The 26,820-nt window shown below is 40.3% G+C and overlaps 1 protein-coding gene across 1 annotated transcript in view; it reads right to left on the reverse strand.

The window, feature by feature from the left end:
- sspo (SCO-spondin) overlaps positions 1 to 26,820 on the reverse strand; it is a 131,504-nt gene that overhangs the window by 30,052 nt on the left and 74,632 nt on the right. Inside the window, 30 exon segments of the mRNA XM_052113500.1 lie at positions 1 to 162; positions 1,277 to 1,495; positions 1,619 to 1,665; positions 1,814 to 1,950; positions 2,170 to 2,294; positions 2,424 to 2,579; positions 4,686 to 4,856; positions 4,949 to 5,119; positions 6,590 to 6,636; positions 6,755 to 6,907; positions 7,017 to 7,260; positions 7,467 to 7,601; positions 7,691 to 7,858; positions 10,045 to 10,254; positions 10,367 to 10,531; positions 12,305 to 12,340; positions 12,497 to 12,717; positions 12,822 to 12,967; positions 16,441 to 16,607; positions 17,157 to 17,306; positions 18,033 to 18,253; positions 18,343 to 18,442; positions 18,598 to 18,795; positions 18,972 to 19,142; positions 19,247 to 19,447; positions 19,534 to 19,580; positions 19,662 to 19,831; positions 22,317 to 22,567; positions 26,422 to 26,592; positions 26,674 to 26,723. Of these exon segments, the coding sequence (XP_051969460.1) occupies positions 1 to 162; positions 1,277 to 1,495; positions 1,619 to 1,665; positions 1,814 to 1,950; positions 2,170 to 2,294; positions 2,424 to 2,579; positions 4,686 to 4,856; positions 4,949 to 5,119; positions 6,590 to 6,636; positions 6,755 to 6,907; positions 7,017 to 7,260; positions 7,467 to 7,601; positions 7,691 to 7,858; positions 10,045 to 10,254; positions 10,367 to 10,531; positions 12,305 to 12,340; positions 12,497 to 12,717; positions 12,822 to 12,967; positions 16,441 to 16,607; positions 17,157 to 17,306; positions 18,033 to 18,253; positions 18,343 to 18,442; positions 18,598 to 18,795; positions 18,972 to 19,142; positions 19,247 to 19,447; positions 19,534 to 19,580; positions 19,662 to 19,831; positions 22,317 to 22,567; positions 26,422 to 26,592; positions 26,674 to 26,723 (4,610 nt within the window).

A 26,820-nucleotide genomic window follows, 5' to 3' on the forward strand; every position in this document is an offset into this window, starting at 1 on the left:
CAGGACAGAGGCCAGTGTTGCAGCTCTGAGACTGTGTCTGCAGATTCCTGCAGTGGGGTCCAGGATCGGAGGTCAGAGGTCGTCGCTCACGCTGGCGGTATCCTCCGCTGCATGGGTCTTTACAGACACTCCAAACACTCCACGTGCTCCAGTGACACAGATCTGAGCAGAGAATTAAATATTGTATATATTCGCCTGGAAACTGCCGCAATACATACAACAAACCACTTAAAATAATTGTAAAAATGTAGGTATAGCAATGTGATTCTATGAGGCCAGGGTGTTAACCCCTTGTCCTCTGGTGCATATCTCGTCCATAGACATTCAGTCTAATGTTCAGTTCAAGCAACACCCTCATTATTTCATTGAATATCTCGGCCTCTGAGTGGACTACAAGCTCAATCAAGCTGTCATTAGAAAGCTGAGATCCTCCTGGTGATATATAACATTTTATCATCAATTGTTGAAAACATATTTTCTAATGATTTGTTTTGCATGCTTTTCCTTCTGGATGGCACATTTTGTTCTGGACATCTAAGAAATAACGTTGAAATATTCACACAAGCAAGCTCACAGACAAGTTAACAATGGCCATTTTTTTTAATGGCAAGGTAAAAGCAGATATTAAGTTTTTGTCTACTTGGGACTTACAGCAGCAGTGATTGGAGCATAAAAGAGACGTTTGTATTTGATGACATACAGAAATCATATTTCTCTTTGTTATTATTTTGAATATATTTTGAACTGTGGTATTAGGGCAACAAAATGACCTGTACAGTCACATTCCTGAGAGTGAGAGCTTTTATTTGATATATGACTTGCCCATTTAGGTGTAATATTAAGGAGTTTTATTTTCATTTCATTATTTCTAACTACCTCTAGGGGGCGCTAAATTGCGACGCAAATGTTTTGAGGCCTTATTGCGCTATTTTAAGTGATGTTATCTCTGAAAAGTTCAGATTCTTTTAGTTTATCTTTCAAATGACCCCTCATTTGCCTGACTTACGAATACGGAGACTTTAACATTTTAAACAAACTTTTTTTGTGATATAGCGCCCCACTTTGAACCCCCCCCCCCATCCTGAAAAACAAATAGTCAAATCCTCTGATACGTTCTTCCTCACCGGCAATTTTAGCAACACGATACATTTTGAACACTACTTTGCTTCCAGAAAGATTGGTAAAGAGAATCCCTGGCGGTCCCTGGGCATGCTATCTGAAGCCAAGCCTAAAGGGAATGTTACTATGACAACCGCTCCTGCCATGGGCGACCCACCGGTGCAGATGTCAGGCTGCGGGCAGATCCTCTCTTCCTCCAGCTCTTCAGAACACTCGCCCTCTCGCCCTCTGATTGGCAGCCCGGAGTCCACATTCAAGCACGCCCGGAAACGCCGCTGTACGGACACAAGACCAGAAGCGTTCCCGCTGGAGAGAGACGAGGATGACGGGACACACGGAGAGCAGGACGTCCACTCTGACCACTCGCTGACCACCACTGAGAGACAGATAGACGGGGATTTGCGATTGCGAACAGATGCCATTATTTTTAATGTTCATTAAAGTTTGTGTTCATTATATTTCAAGAATAAATTATAAACGCTCGTGGTGTGTGCTATACCTTCACATTCTTGTAACTCACACTGCAGAGAGCCGTCATGACAAAGACTGAAACACACACAAATACATAAAGACTAGAGTGACATTTTCTGGAGAAAACCCGCTCGGTTGTTTTGCTACGTAGTTGCAAACAATGTAATTGGCTGATTATATTCGTATTTCTCTGGGAGTATTCAGTGCAGTGTGTGTCTCTCACCATGTACTGCAGCCCTTGGTCACCAGCGCCCCCTGCGGGACAGTGACCGGTACAGGTTTGTCTGACAACTCTTGAAGGAGGTGGACACATCCACACTGATCCGGACGCACACATGATCCATTCTGCTGCAAGAGACCCTAAAAAAACATTAACTTTTAATGATAATTTGAAGGATACTTCTGACAATTAAACTCCTATTTACAATAAATACACATACATATATAATGGAAGGACAGATGGCATGTGTGTAATTCAATCTATTCTCTAAATCATTCATTTGAAGTGACATTCATTCGTAAATAACCCCAAATATTTCTTTCAAAGTGAAGGTTTCTAAAGCTGATACTGATAGATACCTCGGGACAGAAGCAGCCAGGTGTGCAGTTGTGGTGGACCACACAGGTGTCAGTTTGACCAATCAGATCGCAGTGTTTCCCGCACGGAGAGCCGCACTCATCGTATTCAAAAGGCTTCTCGCAGTCTGACAGACACAGAGAGTGAATAGAGGTCTGATCAAAGTCCAGAATACACAAAAATACATCACAATGACTTCAATACAAAGCATTGCTATCTGAAAAGAGTCTCCATCCACATGTGGTCCTTCACTCACCTTGGCAGTTTTCGGGTTTGCAGGGTCGATTCTGCTTGTCAATTTCAGTGCAGCGCTGCCCTCTCATGATGGACATGAGCGGCGCACGATACCGCTGCTGATACTGTGAGACGCATGAACACACACTCCACTCACTCCATTCAGACATCGGACAGGCTGAGACACAGAGAGAATGACATGCAGAGAACTCTATAGTCATTTATTGATTCAAAGTGTGTCACAACAATGTCAGGCATTCAAGGTTTTTGTGCAACAACCTAATAAAAACCTAATAAGAACCTAAACAGAACGTTCCCTATTGGTTATTTTTATAACCATTAACTAACGTTCCCAGAACGTTGCAGGGAGGTTTTTGTGTAAAAACCTAATAAGAACCTAAACAGAACGTTCCCTATTGGTTATTTTTATAACCATTAACTAACGTTCCCAGAACGTTTCAGGGAGGTTTGTGTGTAACAACCTAATAAGAACCTACACAGAACGTTCCCTAATGGTTATTTTTATAACCATAAACTAACGTTCCAAGAACGTTGCAGGGAGGTTTGTGTGTAACAATCTAATAAGAACCTAAACAGAACGTTCCCTAATGGTTATTTTTATAACCATAAACTAACGTTCCCAGAACGTTGCAGGGAGGTTTGTGTGTAACAACCTAATAAGAACCTAAACAGAACGTTCCCTATTGGTTATTTTTATAACCATTAACTAACGTTCCCAGGACGTTGCAGGGAGGTTTGTGTGTAACAACCTAATAAGAACCTAAACAGAACGTTCCCTATTGGTTATTTTTATAACCATTAACTAACGTTCCCAGAACGTTGCAGGGAGGTTTGTGTGTAACAACCTAATAAGAACCTAAACAGAACGTTCCCTATTGGTTATTTTTATAACCATTAACTAACGTTCCCAGAACGTTGCAGGGAGGTTTTTGTGTAACAACCTAATAAGAACCTAAACAGAACGTTCCCTATTGGTTATTTTTATAACCATAAACTAACGTTCCCAGAACGTTTCAGGGAGGTTTGTGTGTAACAACCTAATAGGAACCTAAACAGAACGTTCCCTATTGGTTATTTTTATAACCATAAACTAACGTTCCCAGAACGTTGCAGGGAGGTTTGTGTGTAACAACCTAATAAGAACCTAAACAGAACGTTCCCTATTGGTTATTTTTATAACCATTAACTAACGTTCCCAGAACGTTTCAGGGAGGTTTGTGTGTAACAACCTAATAAGAACCTACACAGAACGTTCCCTATTGGTTATTTTCATAACCATAAACTAACGTTCCCAGGACGTTGCAGGGAGGTTTGTGTGTAACAACCTAATAAGAATCTAAACAGAACGTTCCCTATTGGTTATTTTTATAACCATTAACTAACGTTCCCAGGACGTTGCAGGGAGGTTTGTGTGTAACAACCTAATAAGAACCTAAACAGAACGTTCCCTATTGGTTATTTTTATAACCATTAACTAACGTTCCAAGAACGTTGCAGGGAGGTTTGTGTGTAACAACCTAATAAGAACCTAAACAGAACGTTCCCTATTGGTTATTTTTATAACCATAAACTAACGTTCCCAGAACGTTGCAGGGAGGTTTGTGTGTAACAACCTAATAAGAACCTAAACAGAACGTTCCCTAATGGTTATTTTTATAACCATAAACTAACGTTCCCAGAACGTTGCAGGGAGGTTTGTGTGTAACAACCTAATAAGAACCTAAACAGAACGTTCCCTAATGGTTATTTTTATAACCATAAACTAACGTTCCCAGAACGTTGCAGGGAGGTTTGTGTGTAACAACCTAATAAGAACCTAAACAGAACGTTCCCTAATGGTTATTTTTATAACCATAAACTAACGTTCCCAGAACGTTGCAGGGAGGTTTGTGTGTAACAACCTAATAAGAACCTAACCAGAACGTTCCCTATTGGTTATTTTTATAACCATTAACTAACGTTCCCAGAACGTTTCAGGGAGGTTTGTGTGTAACAACCTAATAAGAACCTACACAGAACGTTCCCTAATGGTTATTTTTAGGTTTTAATTAATCCCAGAACATTCTGGGAACGTTGTTAGCTGGGAATTATTAGAGTTTTTAAAAACTGTGTAACAAATGTATTATAAATAAACACTTTTCAAACCGCATTATGCTTACGGATGCGGTGACTATGAACTGCATGAACTTGTACAGAAATACATGAGAGACTCTCAGAAATTCTCCCATCTTTCTACAAACTTTCGCTTCATGTATTCGTTTACCCGGACAGGGTCTCTTATAGCACAACTGTGTCTCCTCTGCGTCTCTCTCGTTCTCTGGAGGACACGTGAGATCTCCCTCTTCCTCACACACACACTGTCGACGTCTGGAGCTCACGCCAGCACCACAGCTACGAGAACATGACGACCACCGGGACCAGGGACACAGATCATCTGCGACAATCACAGACAATAACATCAGTATATCAGCAGCATGAATGACCTGCATTCAGAACTATATGTATATACATATATATTTCCAGTACCAAGACAAAGTGCAGTGTGACAGTCCTGGGTGTCTCTCTCAGGTCCTGTGCAGTCTGTGCCGTTGTTTCGCGGTGGAGGGTTGATACAGGCTCGGGTTCGAATCTGTTTGCCCTTCCCGCACGACACGGAACAATCGGACCACACAGACCACGGCGTCCATCCACCGTCCACTAATACAAAAATTAAATAAACAACAATTCATAATTATATAACAATTAAATTAATTACATTTGGGAAAAAATAAAATTTAAGTCTTTTTTTTATATGTAAAAATTTATTAAATAAAAAAAGTTACTACTCATGTTATGCTGATAATATAATTTGTAGGGCTGTCAATCATTCAAACTTTTAATCGAATTACAACAAATCAAATTAATTCCAATTAATCACAAATATAAACATTTGCAGAGAAAGTACTGGAATAACAGTCAGTATATAATGATTGAATCATTATAAATATAATATTTCAGATATTTAAGTTATTTTATTATTGTGGCAAACGAGTAAATCATTGATGGTCATGGATAGTTTTAAGGGCTTTTTTAAGGACTCGTCAATGTACACAAGTGTCACATGGACGTTTTTGGACCATCTCACTTTGGTTATGTTGCTGTGGCAGGGCAGAGGGCGGGGCCAGGTCGTGATCCTACACACCCGGTCCCGTATTAGGCTATTTATGCCTCCGTGAGGGTTAAAGGCTGACTGCAGGGGACCGTGCAGGAGAGAGAGATCGTTTACCGACATGTCCGTCATGTGTGTGTGTTTGTGTCTTTGTTTTAAGTGTCTCATTAAAACTATCATTTATATCGTCAAGCCGGTTCTCGCCTCCTCCTTTCCATTAATCCCTTTACACACATGACAAAGTAGAAAGTAGAGCTTCTTTGATTTTACTCATGAGATTTCACAGAGTGAGTTTCATTCTGTGTCATTTGAGTCATCATTGAGTCTGTGTCGTGTATTTGGCGCCATCTCCTGGTGGTCATATGTAACATTGTGCTTCATGTGGATTATCTAATGATCTATACATCTGATTATCTTGTGTGTGGACTCGTTTGAAAGATAATCACAGACTCTAAATAATCATATGTGATGTTTTATGTTCCGTTTATGTTTCGTTAAGTTATAAGCAAAATCACAGCATATAAGCGACACCAACATAATTGTCAAAGACATATATTTAGCTGTTACTCACTATATTTATATCTGTGAGTAAAACAAATGTGCTGGTTTTATTTTACTCTTTAAGAGCTTTACAACAACATATGACACATGAACATTTGATGAGTTTGATGTTTTGACTGATTGCAATAATGTGTACAGTGGATTTATTTTTATAAATGAAAAATAAATGGAACGATCAAAACGGAACGTTGTTTTTCGGTTTTGCCCATAATGTCCACATGCATTGTAAAGTAGAGCTTCTAAACTTTCATACGACACCGATTTGAACTTAAAGGGTTTAAACGACAGCCCAAATAATTTGTGATGAAAATATTACATTGAAAAAATACTAAATATAAGGATTTTTGCTACTGGTTTCATACTACATAAATATCAGACTATATATTGGAAATATTACAGTATTTATTCAATCATTTTTTTGGATTGTTTTTAAAAATATACAGGCAGACGTTACACACCTCGACAGTCTATATCTTGGCAATAATCTCCTTCAGGGATGCAGGTACTGAAAACACACGCACAAATATACTTTGTATAATTGCACAATTGTAAAATATCTTTTATATTGTGTTAGTTTTTTATGTTGTCAAGGATGTAAAAAGTGCATAATAAATCTCTCTCACCATTGTTTACACTCCCCTTCTAACCATGTGTCTCCGATGGACAGCTCCTGTTTGTCGTGGACACACATCGGGGGACACGTCCCTGGGTCACATGGTTTGTGCTGGACTTCCTCAAATTGGCAGTTAGCACCAGAACTTTCTGGAACCAGTGATCTGAAAAATAATAAGATATATAAATATAACACGCACAAATATTTTCACACAAAATGCTAAATTCTCCATTCGTAGAACTGACGATCTGGAAGCTGATTGTGAATCGCACCTGAATCGTGTTCTTCGTCCCGGCCCACAGGTGCTGCTGCAGGCGGCCCAGGTGGACCAGGTGCTCCAGCTGCAGGTGCTGTCTGTTGCGCAGGTGTGATTGGTGCAGGTGAGCGCACCATCCGTGCAGCTGCAGTTGTTGCAGTCGACCTGGTGCATGCTGCCTGCGGCCCAACTCTGACCCAGAGCATCCAGACAGTCACACTGCCACAACTGAACACACATACCTTCCTGCTGTAACTGACCTACACACACACACACACACACACACACACACACACACACACACACACACACACACACACACACACACACACACAGGGGTAACACACAGCTAAAACATGGTATTCTTTAAGTTTGTATGTGCTGAAGCGATGCAATCATTTACTAAATTTGCCCCAAATTTGCTAAATAGAGAGATGTCATTTTAACAGACATGGCACTTTCTTACCATGTGGGCAGCGGCAGCCCGGTTGGCATTCTGTGTTGCGTTGGCACTGAATGCCCTGCTGTAGGTCAGAGCAGTGTTGTGGGCACTCATTGGCACAAGACACAAACTCCAGCCCTGGCGGGCACCCGTGATCACCTGCGGTTAAATATAATATTTATATGATTAAATATATCATTGTGCTGTAATTAGTGCATGTTATACTGAAGAATAGTAGTGAGTCATACCGCATGGTTTGGTGTTGCACGGTTTGACCTGGTTCTTTTCTCCGGTACACTTGCGGCCTCCGTTCTTGGGTGGAGGACTAGAACAGGACCGGGTTCTGATGGAGCGTCCACCCCCACAGGATTTATCACAGCGAGACCACTGGCTCCAGCGAGACCAGCCTCCATTCACTGAACACAACACGTAACACTTAACAGCAACCATAGAGTTCAGATGTTATTAGTACAGGTCGACCGATATATCGGGTTTACCGATTAATCTGTGCCGATAGTTGCAGATCATTATTATTAGGGCCAGAGCACCGATGGTGCGAGGGCCTAAACATACTCGGAAACTCACTAAACTGTGAACACATGCCAGAAGTGCCGAAAATGTACATCTGATATGGGTTTCAGAATGACGTGTCGCAAAACGGCTTGATAGCGCCACCTACAAACATTCAACATTGTGCGCCTCACGCTACGTTTCACCTACATGTACGAAACTTGGTACACATTTGTAACATGCCAAGACCTACAAATAAGTCTCTTGGACCCATGCCCTAAACTCAACAGGAAGTCAGCCATTTAAATTTTTCTCTCCAATTTTTGCTCAGTTTTTGCCATTTCCAGGCCTTGTACTTTAAGGAACACCTCTTAGAGATTATATCAGATCGACATCATATTTGGTCAGTCTAATCTAAAGGCCTTTGCGATGCTAAACTGTGAAGCTTTTGAGTTTTCACTGCACGGCGCGGCCAAGACCGTCTGATAATGTTCGATGTTTCGCCATGAAACAGGAAGTTGTTGTAACTCATACATACAATGTCCAATCTGACCCAAACTTCACATGTTTGATAAGAGTCCCAGCCCGAATACACCTACATGCCAATATTAAGTTATAGCCATAGCGCCACCTACTGGCAACAGGAAGTGACATGCTTTACACTGTGATACACTCTTAACAACATTTAAGTTGTGACGTACCCCTAGGACAGCAGCCCCAACGTGCACCAGGGTGCGAGTGACCGTTCATTGCTGCTTGTGAGCAGTGCAGGAAGATTTTTAAGTTAGAAAGGTTATTTGTACTGTACAGTGTAACAGCGTCCTTCAGAGGTGAAATCAAAAGCTGTGACGAAGTCTTGCTATTTTGATGAGATAATCAAGTGTTATAAATTGAAGCGAGGACATGCAAATACAAATGTGACTGTTGTTAGTGTCTCCAACATCACATCTTGTGATTAATAATAAACCTTATTTCTCATTAAACCTCATCTGGTGAATATATATGCTATAAAAGTCTTAATTTGGTTAATATTTAAATATAGAGTGTTGTAATGGTGCAAAGTCTTTGTCATTGCAAAATAAAAGTCCCTGTTGTGTTTTGGGCTTGTTTATAGTTAAAAAGTCCCGCATTAAGGACCAAATCTCATTATTGGGATTTTGGTTGATTAATAAACTGATTTTATTTATTTTAGACTCTTGTAGCCTCTATATCTGTACCCATCACAGTACTGAATCAGCCGATTAATCGAATTAACAGAAATGGATAGCGACTTAAATTTAAAGCGATATTTCACACAAAAATGAAAATTCTCTCATCATTTACTCATCCCAGATGTGTGACAAACAAAGATTTTTAGGTGAATATTTCAGCTCTGTAGGTCCGTACAATGCAAGTAGATGGTGGACAGAACTTTGAAGCTCCAAAAAGCACATAAAGGCAGCATAAAAGTAATCTCAATGACTCCAGTGGTTTAATCCATGTCTTCAGAAGAAATCTAATCGGCTTTGTGTGGGGAAAGACCAAAATGCAAGGTGCGGTCTCCATGCATGATCATGATTTTAAGCTCGATTGCACTTCCTAGTGCTTGACGCATGCGCGGAGCCTTAGATGGCGCTAGGAAGTGTCACCGAGTCTAAAATAGTGATCGCCAAGGAGACTGCAGGTGTCAAGATTTATAGTGAAAAAGTAGTTACATTTTGGTCTGTTCTCACCCAAAACCGGATCGCTTCAGAAGACATGGATTAAACCACTAGAGTCTCATGGATTACTTTTATGATGCCTTTATGTGCTTTTTTGAGCTTCAAAGTTCTGGTCACCATTGACTTGCATTGTATGGACAAACGGAGCTAAAATATTCTTCTAAAATTATTATTCCTCTTTTGTAAGTCGCTTTGGATAAAAAAATCTTAATTTGTGTTCTGCAGAAGACAGAAAGTCAGACACATCTGGGATGACATGAGGGTGAGTAAATGATGACAGAATTAACATTTTTAAGTGAACTATCCCTTTAAGTCTGTTCCTCACACTAAGTTATCGTAAGGACTATTTGTGGTGCAATTTTGTGTCCTTTTTCCAGCTCTTCCATTCTTACCACGGCACGCTTGAATATTACAGAAGCGATTTTCCACGTTGCCGCCCAGGATGTCCTGACACCAGGTCCCATTGACGCCCGGTGCAAGAAAGGTCCGGATGCGCTGCTGTTGACCGACCCCACAGGAGCGAGAGCAAGGACTCCACTCGCCCCACCTCATCCAGGAGCAGTTCCTGTCGGCACATTCAGGGTCCTGACACAAGCCACCATCTGATCAAACATATAATGAAAATGACGATATGAGCAAGCAGGTGAAAGATGTCTCATAATAATGCAATGAAGAGACACAGTTATTTAAGATGAGTCGTGAGGTGATCAGTACCGGGACACTGTGGCAGATTACACACTCTCTCCTGTCGGCTCTCTCCAGAGCAGCGCTCATGGACACACTCTCTCGTACGGAACTTCAGAGCTGGAGAACCCGAATCACTGCAGGTTCTAGAGCAGAGAGACCACACTGTCCACTGAGAGAACCCCACATCATCATCTAATGACACACAGACGGACGGAGAGAGAAACATATAACATGTGCTGGTCATAACATTTGGGTTTTATGCTGGTGAAAATACCATAATACAATGATTTATTTTATTGGAAATACTTTGCACATTTGCAAAAATCGGGGCCAGGGTATCTCAGCGAGTATTGATGCTGACTATCACCCCTAGAGTCACGAGTTTGAATCCAGGGCGTGCTGAGTGACTCCAGCCAGGTCTCCTTAGCAACCAATTTGGCCCGGTTGCTAGGGAGGGCAGAGTCACATGGGGTAACCTCCTCGTGGTTGCTATAATGTTGTTCTTGCTCTCAACGAGGCGTGTGCTGAGTGACTCCAGCCAGGTCTCCTTAGCAACCAAATTGGCCTGGTTGCTAGGGAGGGTAGAGTCACATGTGGTAACCTCCTCATGGTTGCTATAATGTTGTTCTCGCTCTCAACGAGGCGTGTGCTGAGTGACTCCAGCCAGGTCTCCTTAGCAACCAAATTGGCCCGGTTGCTAGGGAGGGTAGAGTCACATGGTGTAACCTCCTCGTGGTTGCTATAATGTTGTTCTCACTCTCAACGAGGCGTGTGCTGAGTGACTCCAGCCAGGACTCCTAAGCAACCAAATTGGCCCGGTTGCTAGGGTGGATAGAGTCACATGGTGTAACCTCTTCGTGGTCGCTATAATGTTGTTCTCACTCTCGGCGAGGCGTGTGGTGAGTGACTCCAGCCAGGTCTCCTTAGCAACCAAATTGGCCTGGTTGCTAGGGAGGGTAGAGTCACATGGTGTAACCTCCTCGTGGTCACTATAATGTTGTTCTCGCTCTCAATGAGGCGTGTGGTGAGTGACTCCAGCCGGGTCTCCTTAGCAACCAATTTGGCCCGGTTGCTAGGGAGGGTAGAGTCACATGGGGTAACCTCCTTATGGTCGCTATAATGTTGTTCTCGCTCTCAGCGAGGCGTGTGGTGAGTGACTCCATCTAGGTCTCCTAAGGTTCTACCCAGATTGAGGCGAGTCACTACGCCACCACGAGGACTTAGAGAACATTGGGAATTGGGCTTTCCAAATTGGGGAGGAAAAAAGCACAAATGTGTGTTCCATTGAGACATTTACAATGGAAGTCAATGGGGCCAATTTTTGGAGGGTTTAAAGGAAGACATGTGAATCTTATAATTTTATAAAAGCACTTACATGAATTCTTCTGGTAAAACTTGTGCATTATTTGAGCTGTTAATTTTTTTCGGGCCATTTTAGGATTTACAGTGTTACATCGTCATGGCAACAAATTTGCTAAATTGTCTATAACGTTACACAGATGCGGTTAGTAAGTGATGATATCACACTGAAATCAGGTTAACACACATATAGTTCATGTCTTTTGAATCAGTGAGTATTTTAATGTTACAGATTAAACCCCATTGACTTGCATTGGAAGTGTCTTACTGGAACACACATTTGTGCTTTTTTTAAAGAAAGGAGGGACGACTCGAGACGTTTCGCATTACAGTAATGCAATTCAGAAACAATATGCTTAATTGTCAAGGAAATAATGTCACAATGCAAAAATAAACAAAAATTGAATAGTCTAAAATACAGGCTTCTTTTTTAAGCAAAATGTATTTTCTCACATCAATCTTTTGATTTGGGGGAAAAATATGACCCGAATATGTTCTGTGACATTCATCGTTAGGTTCTGTACGCTTCTGAATTCTTTAAACATAAAACTAACATGCAAAATACATTTTAAATAGTGGCATATTTAACAGTAGTTGAGTTATTACCCGGCACAGCTGGTTCCTCGGTTGGTATGGTTACCACTGTGAAAGTAGAAAAGATAACAATGAACTTCAGATTTACCAATTAAACAAATGAACACTATATACACCATCAATATAATCCAAATAATCATGTATAATTCAGTATAGTACAGCCGAATAGTACAACCCAATATTTCAGTGTTATTTTGCGCTGACCTGGGCAGTCCGGGGTCTGGCAGAAGGCGGTGTCCAGTAGGGGCCCCTGACAGTCTCGGCCCCCGTGAGCAGGACTGGGCTGATTACAGCTTCTACTGCGGCTCCTCTGGCCGAGACCTCCACAGCTGAATGAGCAGGAGCCCCAGGGGCCCCAAGGAGACAGACCCCCATCACGGGGACACGGAACCAGAGAACAGTTCCACAAGCCGTGCTCACAGGAGCTTCGAAACAAATTCAAAGATACAAAGATAATTATAAAAAGTTACGAGTTACTGTTTTAACAAGAACAGAATTCAGAGAAAGTCTTTATGTTAATAGTTTTTACCACGAGCTGCATTCATGCATGAGTTCCTCTCCAGACATCAGCTCTGCTCCGAGTGTGATATTCTGGAGGTCAGGGGTCAGATTAGGGGTCGCTGACACACTTTGCAAAGAGGCCAGGAACTCACCGTCCACCAGACATGGACATTGCTACAGACACACACACACACACACACACACACACACACACACACACACACACACACACACACACACACACACACACACACACACACACACACACACACACACACGTTGTGTTTCCATGTTTTATGGGGACTTTCCATAGACATAATGGTTTTTATACTGTACAAACTTTATATTCTATCCCCTAAACCTAACCCTACCCCTAAACCTAACCCTCACAGAAAACTTTCTGCATTTTTACATTTTCAAAAAACATAATTTAGTATGATTTATAAGCTGTTTTCCTCATGGGGACCGACAAAATGTCCCCACAAGGTCAAAAATTTCGGGTTTTACTATCCTTATGGGGACATTTGGTCCCCACAAAGTGATAAATACACGCTCACACACACACACACACACACACACACACACACACACACACACACACACACACACACACACACACACACACACAAACATGCAAAAGTGAATCATGAATATTTATATGCTAATTAAAAAAATAAATGAACACAGTAAATTAACATCTGTATATAAATTCTTGGGAGCCCCTTAGAGGACAGGGCAGGACTTTCTTTTCTTAATTAGTTTAGCTTGCACTTGCAATAGTTTTGCATTCCCTCATAATACATTTACTGTGTTTTTACTTAACTAAACTTATGTTAACTTTGATATTCATTGTAAAAAGTTTACTAATACAGGAAAACAAAAACTATGGTAATACAAATCGTAATTTGGTGGTTATTTTGATTTCACTGCAAATAACATGGTTTGTAGTAAAACTATAGAATTCTAGTATTCACAGGTACTAGAAAGTACTTGCATAATTATGAATCTCTAATACACCTGTGTGAAACTCGTTTGCACAACTCTTCAATCAGCAATCAGTCCTCATCCATCTATAAAAGATGCCACCTCTGGGTTGCTATTTGCAAGCATGGATCAAAGAGGCCAAAGGCATGGAAAGAGAGTAAGAGGCCATGGCAGAGGGGTCCAAGGAAGAGGCCATGGCAGAGGGGCCTGAGGAAGAGTCCATGACAAAGGGGCCCGAGGCAGAGGCCACGGCAAAGGGGTCCGAGGAAGAGGCCATGCCAATGGGGTCCAAGGAAGAGGCCATGGCAAAGGGACCCGAGGAAGAGGCCATAGCAAAGGGACCTGAGGAAGAGGCCACGCCAAAGGGGCCCGAGGAAGAGGCCATGGCAGAGGGGCCTGAGGAAGAGTCCATGACAAAGGGGCCCTAGGAAGAGGCCATGGCAAAGGGGTCCAAGGCAGAGGCCATGGCAAAGGGGCCCGAGGCAGAGGCCATGGAAGAGGGGCCTGAGGAAGAGGCCATGGCAAAGGGGCCCGAGGCAGAGGCCACGGCAAAGGGGCCCAAGGAAGAGGCCATGCCAATGGGGTCCAAGGAAGAGGCCACGGCAAAGGGACCCGAGGAAGAGGCCATGGCAAAGGGGCCTGAGGATGAGGCCATGGCAAAAGGGACCGAGTAAGAGGCCATGGCAAAGGGGCCCAAGGAAGAGGCCATAGCAAAGGGGCCCGAGTAAGAGGCCATGGCAAAGGGGCCCAAGGAAGAGGCCATAGCAAAGGGGCCTGAGGAAGAGGCCATGGCAAAGGGGCCCAAGGAAGAGGCCATAGCAAAGGGGCCTGAGGCAGAGGCCATGGCAAAGGGGCCCGAGGAAGAGGCCATGGCAAAGGGGCCAGAGGAAGAGGCTTTGTGCTTGAAGCTGAAGGGGCACATCACAAATTCATTTATGTGGGTGAAGCCGGCTTCAACCTCTATAAAGTGAGGAGACGTGGGAGGAACATTATTGGGCAGAGGGCCACTGTTACAGTGCCAGGTCAGAGGGGTGCCAAAATCACCATGTGTGCTGCCATCTCCAATGATGGTGTCCTTTGCCACATACTATCAGCCCATACAATACAGAACACCTCATCACGTTTCTTGATGCACTGAATGAAAGACTGGTTCCACCTGAAGCGAGAGGGCTATTGAGGCCTGACGTGACTCTTTATGTCATCATTTGGAACATAATTGCCTTCCATCACTCTCGCCTTGTGAATGAATGGTTTGCAGCACAGCCAATCATTTATTCATATGATGATACCCAATTCCTCCCTGCATACTCTCCTTTTCTGAACCCAATTGAGGAGTTCTTCTCAGCTTGGAGATGGAAGGTGTTTGATCACCGGCCGTATGAGCGGATGTCCCTCTTGGAGGCAATGAATGCTGGTTGCCTGGCAATAAGTGCAGAGGACTGCCAGGGATGGATACGCCATGCAAGAAGGTATTTCCCTTGGTGCATTGCAAGGGGAAAAAATCCAATGCGATGTTGATGAGAACCAGTGGTATAATCTGATTTTTAGTTATAGGTTTTGTTTCCCTGTATTATCACTACGGTTTCATTAAAAAACAATAGTTTAACTTCTAAAGCCACATTTGCTTTATTTGTTTGCTGCCACATTATACTGTATCTATATGATGTAATGCATCTGAATGATCTGATTTATAACATTATATAGTACATTATATTTATGATCATTCATTTTGATCATTCAAAATTATCCTTTTTTAGCGGCTTTCGGCAAATTTCAATTAATTCAGTACATCATGTAATCATTCGATTCAACATTTTGGTAACATTTTCTATGAAGGCCATATTTATAATGCACAAGTAATGTCTCATAATACACCTTATAATATGTTATAACTTCTGAAATAACTGTATATATATATATATATATATGCATATTATAATACATTATAATACTCACCTATTCATGTTTATACATTAGATTATAATGCATTATAACACAAGCAATATCCAATTTTATCTGCAGAAGTTATAATGTATTATATATATTGTATATACTGTGTGTTATATATAATAGCTGTGCTTTAAGTAAAGTGACAAAAGCAATCTCTTCTTATAAACATCCATATGATATTTTTAAGTGCTTATAAGACATTATAAGTCATGCTGGAAGTTATAAACATTACACATGCACAAATACATCAATAACACACATGCAATTTACATTTTCATTTATGCATTTGTCAGACGCTTTTATCCAAAGCGACTTACAGTGCACTTATTACAGGGACAATCCCCCCGGAGCAACCTGGAGTTAAGTGTCTTACTCAAGGACACAATGGTGGTGACTGTGGGGATCGAACCAGTGACCTTCTGATTACCAGTTATGTGCTTTAGCTCACTACGCCACCACCACCACTCCCACACATGCAATGAAATCTCTCTCTCTCTCTCTCTCTCTCTCTCTCTCTCTCTCTCTCTCTCTCTATCTCTATCTCTATCTCTCTCTATCTATCTCTCTCTATCTCTCTCTCTATGTCTCTCTCTCTCTCTCATATTATTTATGAGACGTTATATCATATTATAAGGATACAGATTTGCAATGACATGAGAGTGAGTAAATGATGACAGATTTGTTAGATAAGGCAGACTTGACATTGATCTCACATGAACGCAGGTGCTGTTGTGCTGGTAGGTGTTGTGGGGACAGTGACAGCCCTCTTCACATCCCTCCGAATAGCAGCCCTCATGACCTCTGACCTGAGCACAGCTGAACGGACACCCGTCACCCCCGTCACACTCTCTGTAGAGACGCCCGGGAGGACAGCCCACCTCTGACAGACAGACACAGATGGAGAGCTATTTTTGTATTTCTTTTTCTTGCTAAAACATCCAGATTTGTACATAAATACATAAACAAACAGTGCAGAATCAGCCTCAAGGATTCCCACATGAAGTCTCTACAAATGTCTGATTTGAATTTACAGTAGGATCAAGAGAGAAGATGCAAGCATATTTCACTTTTAAATGAGGACGGTGTCTTCTCAAGCGTTTCGGTGAATGAACCTTGAATAATGCCCAAGAGACCTTCACAGTTAATCCTAAAACAGCTTCACTTTCAGTGCGAGAACACTTCTTATTGTAAAGTACTGCTATTTAATGAGAAGTGCTCCTTATATATCGCAGACTGCATATGAGGTATGACATTATTGCTGGAACACTCAAAATGAACAGGCAGGTCAAATAAAATTAACCAACGGCATCCCAGATGTGTTATTAATGTATACAGTATATAGAGTCCATTTACAAATATACAAATATACAAATAGACTATATACAGTATATCAACCATTCAAAGGGATCTGAATGAATGGTAGACGTACCCAGGCACACCTGTGTGTTACAGGTCTTGCTCTGTCGTTTCATGCCCGAGCAGGGTGGCATTCGACAGGTGCGACTGCGGCTTTGAGACCCTCCACCACAGCTGACGGAGCACACAGACCATGCTGACCAGTCGAACCACGGACCAGAATCTAAAAGAACCATCATTAAACATGACATCATTAACTAGAACCACTAAACTAGAACGTAATTCAGTTATTAGTAAAACAGGAGTTGAAGAAGTCATTGTCAGTGCTTGGAACACGTATAAAATTCAAGTGCACCGTTTTTGTCTTAGAATGTGCATTTTTATGTAAATCTTGCAAGTTTATCTACCAATGCAAGTTAATAGTGATTAGAACTTTGAGGTCCAAAAAGCACATAAAGTCAGCATAAAAGTAATCAATAAGACTCCAGTGGTTTAATGCAAATCTTCAGAAGCAGCATGATAGGTGTGGGTGAGAAACAGATCAATATTTAAGCCCTTTTTATTATAAATTTCCCCCCTTGCACAGTAAGTGGCGATATGAAAGAAGAGTGCAAATTGGCAAAAACAAAAGAAGATGCATGTGAAAGTGAAAGTGGAGATTTATAGTAATATTGATCCATTTCTTACCCACACTTATCATAGGACATCTGAAGACATGGATTAAACCACTGGAGTTTTATGGATTACTTGTATGCTGCCTTTATGTGCTTTTTGGAGCTTCAAAGTCCAGACCAACATTCATTGCATTGTGTGAACCGAGAGCTGAAATATTGTTCTAAAAATCTTTGTTTGTTTGTTCAGCAGAATGGGATAGGTAAATGATGAGGGAATTCAAATGTTTGGGTGAACTATCCCTTTAAAGGATGTAAGATTTGTCAACCTGACTCACCTGTACAGTTGTGAGTGTTGCACACTTTGTGCTGTTCGCCGGAGCCCGTGCACATTCTGCCACCACCCTGAGGGGCGGGGTTATCACACTGACGTGTCCGCATTTTAACCCCGCCTCCACATGGGGTGGAGCACTCTGACCAGGGAGCCCATTGGCCCCACCCACCATCAACATAGCAACCAGGAACAGAGTCACACTGCAGGACACCGGCTTCACAGGTGCTGGACAGAAACGAGATGAAGTACTTCAAGAGGAAACAGATGGGACTCACCGTATTTGCTTTTACAATCATGCAAAAAACTAATTTTACCAGTTATGACAGTCTGTGACGACGGCCTCTCCTGGATTTGCATGTTGCCAGTGTGATGCGCTGGGCCATGCCCAGGAAACATTGCCCGTTTCTAGTCCAGCTGTATCATAATAGAGACTTATGAGAGGCGCAGTGTCCCCAAAGAGTATTTGGACACTTATTACCGTCTAACGTTGCATTTTCAAGGCATTTCTAACACTGTAGTTACACATTCTTTCTGCTTTCATTGTGTTGAGTGTCTACTGTACGTCTCACCTGTGCTGCTGTTGTGGAATTTACAGCGACACATTTCCCTCTCCACACACACTCCGTCCTGCAGCAGCATGTCTCCGGGACAACCGCAGGTCGGGCTGCATGCTGGCGTGTCCACACACTCGGTGTCTCCATGGAGGTCAGAGCAGGAGCGAGGACAGGGCTTACCGCAAGGCCACTCCTCCTGACCGCCACCACAGTCTACAGACACATAGATCACGTAAAGTTTCATATCTTAAAAATGATAGAGGTACAATTATGTTTTATTATTTTTTAAGACGTGTGGCTATACGTTTATGCTCGTATTTGAAGCTTGACAGCCACTATCTTAGTATGGTAAAGAGCAGGTGTGTGTGTGCGGTAGAGTTTCTGTTGACCTGTACACTCGGTGATGTTGTCATGGCAGCCGCGGCTCTGTCGACTCTCTCCGTGGCAGGGCAGACCGCCGAACCGCACAGGAGGACTGTTACACTGTCTGTGTCTGACTGACACACCTGCACAGACGTCACACTCAGACCACGAACTCCAGGAGCTCCATGAGCCGTGAACTACACACACACACACACACACACACACACACACACACATTAGTAAATTCAAAGTTCAGACAGATCTGCCCTAAATGTCACCTTAAACAAAGTGCTGTTTTTACCAGGACAGAAGGTGACAGATGAACATGGTTGTCTCTGGATTTGTACTCCCAGACCGCTGTGTGTCTCCTGCTGGTCTTGGCAGGCCGCTCCTCCTGATCTGGGTTCAGGACAGGCACAGCTGCGGTACCGAGTCACTGATTCTGCACCACAGGTCTTAGAACAAGGAGTCCAATGAGACCACTCACACCAGCCGCCATCCACTGACACACGGAAACACAGATGTCAGGATTTAACCCATTACAGATGCTCAAGATGTGAAAGAGATTATTATGGGCTGTGGACAAACCTGGACACGGTTTTTCACTGCAGCTCAGTTTTCCTGCCTCACACGTGCTGAAAAATGATAAGAAACATGAATCTAATAATGTAATGACAAACATCTGTTGAACTCCATGTAATCTCTTTGCTTCTCACCAGTTATTGCAGCCGTCTGGGGTGGGTATGATCTCTCCGTGTTTGATCCGCAGTCCCGTGTTGAGGTCCAGACATGGACAGGTCTCTTTCTCCACACACTCTGACCCTTTTGAACTCAGAACTTTACCATCAGTGCAGTAACAGCCCGGCTCACAGCGCCACTCACAATGCTACAACAACACACAAAACAACACAAACTTCATCAGCAATATCTGTCTGTCTGTCTGTCTGTCTTCTGCTGTCAGATCACGAGTGTAGACTGTTAAAGATAAATACCATTAGTAAACGAACGGTACAGTAAATGCATGGCAGCACAGGGTGCCAAACGTTTACCATAAACTGAAATAACATGTTTATAAGAATGAAAACACTGTAAACTGAAATTACGTGTTTAAAATTTCATTCGAAAATATGTTTCGACTATTAAATTAAATAAATTACTTTTTGACTGAGATCATGAATTAACCCTTTAAGCTCTGAAGGTGTTTTTAAAGATTTCCTGTTTCAGTGGAATACCCAAAATTAAAGGATTATTAAAAAAAAAGACCAAAAAAAAGTGTTTGCTTATTTTTCTTATTTGACATTATATATCTATGGGTGTAAATAAGGTGGCCCTGAAAAACTTTTGTTTTGTTCCCAAATCATGTCAACTGTATCTGAGAAACATTTTGTGACAAAGCAATCAAAAGTTACAACATTACAAATATAATTAATCATAGTGTACAAAAACATCTCCAAACACATAAAAGATAATAATTGTACATAAGTACTAATTACACATGCAAACACAACAATGACTAAAGGTTTGCATAGCATGCAGACATGATTTTAGTCATGAGATTTCACAGAATGAGTTTCATTCTGTGTCATTTGAGTCATCATTGAGTCTGTGTCGTGTATTTGGCGCCATCTCCTGGTGGTCATATGTAACATTGTGCTTCATGTGGATTATCTAATGATCTATACATCTGATTATCTTGTGTGTGGACTCGTTTGAAAGATAATCACAGACTCTAAATAATGATATGTGATGTTTTATGTTCCATTTATGTTTCGTGAAGTTATAAGTGAAAACACGGCATTAAAAGCAACACCAACATAACTGTCAAAGACATATATTTAGCTGTTACTCGCTATATTTTTATCTGCGAGTAAAACAAATAGTCTGGTTGTATTTTACTATTTAAGAGCTTTCCAAAAACATATGACACATGGATATTTGATCAGTTTGATGTTTTCAATTGTTACAATTTTTTAAACAAATGATCAAAAAGGAACATTTCTGATTTGTCTGCTAATTTTAAAGCACTTGTTCAGTTTTAGTCCTAATTACTACATGCATTGTGAAGTAGATTGTCTAAGCTTTAAAAGTCTTCCTATTTTGTGTTGGTCAAGACTGTAGTTATTAAAATTTTGATGCAAATTATTTTTCTCATGGGCCTGTCCGAGCTTAAGGGGTTCAAGAAAAGGGAGGAGTCAATTTTTTTTTTTGTGGTAATCAATATTATGCCACAAATGCTGTCGACTGAGCATCACTTGTATATTCCTTTCAAGTAAAAGGTTAAAGTTTGATTTTAAATAAATTAAAACTCTGTTTTGAGTGTGAATAGAAATAACATTTCATTACACCATTAATTTAATAAAACAAAAAAACAAGTTATTAATGTAATTAATGTTTATTGAATCGCCAACAGATACATTTGAACTGTTTAATCCTAAGACTCTATGCACTTTGCATTTTAAACTCATTTACACGTATTATTTAAAGATTTGGCAACTTTTCCTTTCAGGAGCTTTAAAGCTCAAGCCGATATCTATTTCCAGCAAATATAATCATATTTAACGGGTCACGCAGGGACTTATGGGAACGCCCAATTACTGTATTCACCGTAATTTTTATAATAGTTACCGTAAAAGTAGACATAATATTATTTACTGTTTTATTATACTGTTAATTATATGGTAAAATAATACTTTTACCACAAAAACATTTCTTTTTTTTACAATAGTTTACTGTAAAATTACATCTATTGTCTTATTAAATATATTACCGATTTTTTTACTGTATATGTTAAGATAAATACCTGTTAACAGATTAAAAATGCTTTACTGTGTTATTTTTTTAATAATTTTTCTGTTAAATTACGGACAATATTTACAGTTATAGAAATCCCACACCCAGTTTTACTAATGCTAAACAGAACAAATATATTGTCCCAACACAAATGGATTAATTAAACCTATATTTTAAATATATAAGTGTATTTCACTAAGTGTAATTGCATTGCTTTCATCTTAAATGAAACTGATTCATTTCACTTTGAAGTTTATTAAACTCCAGATTCATTTTCACTCGAAATATTTGGTTGAGTTTCTTCATTTTATCGCAAATGTCGCGTCAAATTAAGAAAAGTTCAAAACATAACTTTAAAATCTGATTATATCAATGAGCAATATTTGCTGAAAAATGTCAAATTGGTGTGAATAAAATGCAACACTGTTATTTTTTTTTTTTTTTTTTTATAAATGTAAATTATACTGTATTTTTTACAGTATACAATGAAGAGTTAGAAAACACTAAATGAGAATTTAGTTGAATTTTTGTCTGAAATGTAATGTCTGGTGCTGTTTTGGTTGTGTTCTTCTTTTACTCACAGTCAGGTCATCACATGATCTTGGACATGAAGGTCCACAGGTACTAAACACGCTTCCGGGAACATGTGAACATGGAGACACTGGACAGTGGTGTGTGTTACAGGCGATGAGTTCAGTCGCCAGTCCTTCACAGTAATCTCCATCTCCCCCTTTAACAGGCCGATCACACTCCCTCCTGCGGCTCTGAACACCCCCGCCACATGACTTGGTACAGCCGGTCCAGGAAGTCCATTCACTCCAGCCTCCATCCCCTGCAAACACAACGGGACATACCAATCTAAGAGTCAGGGGAGTTTTTGTGCAGTTCTCGTTGTTCGTCTAAACTCAATGCAGAGAACTTTTAGCAGAATTCTCTTGCAGAAATTAGAGAAAACATATTAAGGGACTTAATAAACATAATTACATATTATAAATATGGGCTTCATAGAAAGTGTTACCAAATGTTTTAATAAAAACGTATGTAGGCAAATATTTCTGCTTTTTATGTGTTGTTGTATTACTGTATTATGAAAGTGATTCAATCTCATTATTATGTTCATTTAGAGAAAATCTGATGGAAATGTGAATGCCTTGATTTTTAATTTTTTAATTTTAAACAGTTATTACCTTATTAAACCATTTAAGTACAAATGCATAAATATTGAGATATACCTGTGTATTGAATATTGTCAAAAGTCTGGCATATATTAAAATAATATTCTGGGTTTAACACAAGTTCAGCTCAATCTACACCATTTGTGGCATAATGTTGATTACCACAAAAATGTAAGGTATGGCGGAGGATCAGTGGCCTTAACAGATTCACGAACAAACAAGAACTTACTGTTAAAAACTCCCCTAATTACTGAAATAGCGCCAACCAGCCTCCACAAGCACAATAAATGTATTGACAAAGAGACAATGAACTATTGACAGAAAACCGCATGTGACATCCGCATGCTCACCACGTGCTTATCATGTGGACAGGAAGGGGGAAACTTTGAACGTAAAAATGTGTGTGTGTGTGTGTTTTTCAGTTAAACACAGAACTGCATATTGCTAATGAAATACGTGTAATCCCTGTATGTTGTGTATTTCTGAGGTATATCAAACTCGTTAGAACTGTTTCAGTTGTGTGTTTTAAACTCTGAGGCCTCATATTTAATAGCCTCAGTGTATATTCCCTTATTAAGTGTACTAAATATACCTTTCTTGGTATCAAATTAAACCTTACGATTTGTCCGAGCTGAATTCGAATATAAGATCTCTGTAGAATGATATTACGCGATGTTTTACTATCTTTTGAGTCATTCAGCCCAAAATCTCTTACTGTCATAAACATGCAAATGAGCTTTGACAAAGGAACTCTCTCATGCCCAGAGTAAGGGAGACTTTTACGACCTCCAAAGGAATGTTCAGAGAAGTGCTGACCCTCCCTTCATTCTCTTACTGAGAAAGAGAAATGAACCCTGTTAATCCTATATATATATTCTATATATCCATGTGATAAATATTGACATGTATCTAATGTGCCATCTCACATTTTCCCTTAAATGTGCTTGATCTATGTTTTCTTGCAAACTAATGGGTTAATGTTTCAGACTTTGCATACTATGATTAACCAAAATCATATGTGTGGCATATTTGGTCTCTATAACTTGGTATTTTGAAGATTGAAATGACTGTGTACATGATATGTCGATAACAACAACATATTAGTATTACAAGTAGATTTCCTATTTTCTTTCTTGCACATGCAATGGGCAATTTTACAACAAAGAGCAATAAACCAAATTCCCGCCTAGAACTCAAACCCTTCTTATTGGTCGAGCCAATGAGAGGTGGGACCTGTCCCCTGAGGGTATAAAATTGCTGCGCCCACTTCCTTACTTCCTCTCTTAGCCCTCTCTCTCTCTCTCTCTCCTTTCTCTTGTCGCTTATCTCTTGCTTTCTGGTTCTCTGAGCCTTGTGCTCTCTCACTCTCTCGCTGAATGATGCCAAACTAGAAGGCCCCAAGGACTCCCAAGCATGTGCCAGGCTACGGCCTCGACTGCCCATTCACCAAGATCCTCTGACTCTCACTGGTTCTCTCTCATCAAGACAACATCATCAAAGATCAACTGGAGCCTCAACAAATTGCATCAGGACAGTTTAATTCAAATGGGACATGCAAGTATCAAACTTAGTCTCATTATTTGATACATTAAGTATCCTTAACCCCTTTCTAAAAAGGGCGTGTCAGAACTAATATGATGGTTTGCTCAGGCTGTTGATCTGCTAAACTTCAAACAATGCTATAACTTCTTGCCTTCCTGTATTCTGCTTCAGCCCTCTTTCCCTTGGTAAACTGTATGAATGTATGTATATGTATGTTAGAGTAGTTTAAATGTTTAGTCTAGTTAATAAAGTCTTGTTCATGTCACATGTAAAGTTGTCTGTGTCTCAAGCTCATATCTAAAGTCACTAATCATAGATTTTGACTACTTGCTCTTAATACTTAGTAAGAAAGACATTTCCCATGCCCCGAAATGTACCTTTCTATTAATTAATTAATTAATAACCAATATTGAGTGTTCACGGGATGAACCGAGTATTTGGTTGTAATGTTAATGTAGCTACATCAAGTTAACCTGATTAACTGATCCAAATATTCATAATCGATTATAACAAGTTATGATTGATTATTAATATTTCATAGAGCTGATTCGCTACCTAATGGTGGAAGAATATAGAGCTGATTCGCTACAAAAATGTATTTTGAATGGTACCTCCTTTTCTTTATTTATATATATATAGAAAATCAAGGTTACAGTGAGACAATTGCAATTGAAGTGAATGGGGCAAATTTAGGGAGGGTTAAACTGCAGAAATGTACGATTATAATTTTATAAAAGCCCGCAATTTTTCACACTCAAATTTAAAAGCTCACCATTCACACACACTGTGGACTAATAATAAACAATAATTTAAAACATATTTTTCTGATGATTTGATTTTTGCATGCTTTTCCTTCTGGATGGCATATTTTGTAATCTCACACACAAGTAAACAATTGCTAATTTCTTTTAGAGAACTTACTAAGGTAAAAGCAGTTATAACGTTTTTGGCTACTTGCGGTTTACAGCAGCAGTTATCAGCGCATAAAAGAGACATTTGTATTTAATGAATCGTATTTCACTTCATGATTCTTTTGGAAATTTTTGGAACTGTGGTATTAGGGCAACACAATAACCTGCACAGTCACATTCCTGAGCATGAGAGCTTTTATTTGATATATGACTTGCCCATTTATGTGCAATGAGAAGAACTTTTATTTTCATGTAAATGTTTCTACACATTTACCTCTAGGGGGCGCTAATTTACAACGCTAATGTTTTGAGGCCTTATTTTGCAATTTTAAGTAACATAATGCAAAAGTGAGGGTTATATCTGATAAAATGCTTAAGCTTTCTAATGATACCTCATATGCCTGACTTCTGTATACAGATACTTTAACATTAAGCATAAACTTTTTTTGCGAAATAGCGCCCCCTTTAGACCCGCCAGCAGATCCATAGAGTTTAATGGGTTAAAACGAGTGTATTATTTGAGCTGTAAATCATGTTTTTACAGTCATTTCAGGGTTTTTGGGTTTTCAGCGTATGTCAACATGGCAACAAGGTTGTAAAATTGGATATAAATTTATATATGTAAGTGATTTTATTACACTAAAAACATTTGTACACACATATCGTTTACGTCTTGTGTCTATACTTTTGAAACAGTGAGTATTTTAACGTTACGGATTGGCCCCCCATTGACTTCCATTGTAAGTGTCTCACTGGAACACACATTTGTGCTTTTTTAAAGAAAATCAGTATTATGCCACAAAAGCTGTTGATTCAGCTTAACTTATATTGAACCCGGAACATTCCTGTAAGATATAATATTCTAGCTATTTTGTCCAGGTTTAGTTTCACTGTAATGAGAAAATGTGGGGTGTTTTAATGAGAACTTTGGGTCCAATTGTGCTTTTAGAAATCGAATTCACCTCACACCCTAAAAATGAATCTTACGCATTCCTATCCGTCAAACGAGCCATCGAGTTTCTTATAAGCAACTTTATTAGGCACTGAACATTACTCACTGCTACATGACGTTGAAGCACAGACCCTGTCCTCTCGATCGGGCCCGAGACATGGGAGTCCATTCCCTGAGCGCTCCGGGTTTGAGCAGAACCGATAGCGAGACTGCAGACCAGCATCACACGACACAGAGCAAACGCTCCACGGCGTCCACGATGACCAGCCACCATCCACTGGAACACAGAGAGAGTGAGTCACACATGGAGAGATTACAGACAGCGTGTTATACCGGAGATTGATTTGAAACCTCTTACCGTTGCATTCGACACTCGTGCAGTTGACGAGTTTCCCTGATTCACATGTACTGTGAGAAGAAAGAACACGGAGAAATCAGAAGCTCAAAACATCTCTCACCTATCTAAAGTCTTTCATTGCAAACTGTATTATCACGTAACTTGAGT

Source organism: Xyrauchen texanus, chromosome 41, assembly GCF_025860055.1.
Source record: "Xyrauchen texanus isolate HMW12.3.18 chromosome 41, RBS_HiC_50CHRs, whole genome shotgun sequence".
NCBI classification, from domain to species: domain Eukaryota; kingdom Metazoa; phylum Chordata; class Actinopteri; order Cypriniformes; family Catostomidae; genus Xyrauchen; species Xyrauchen texanus.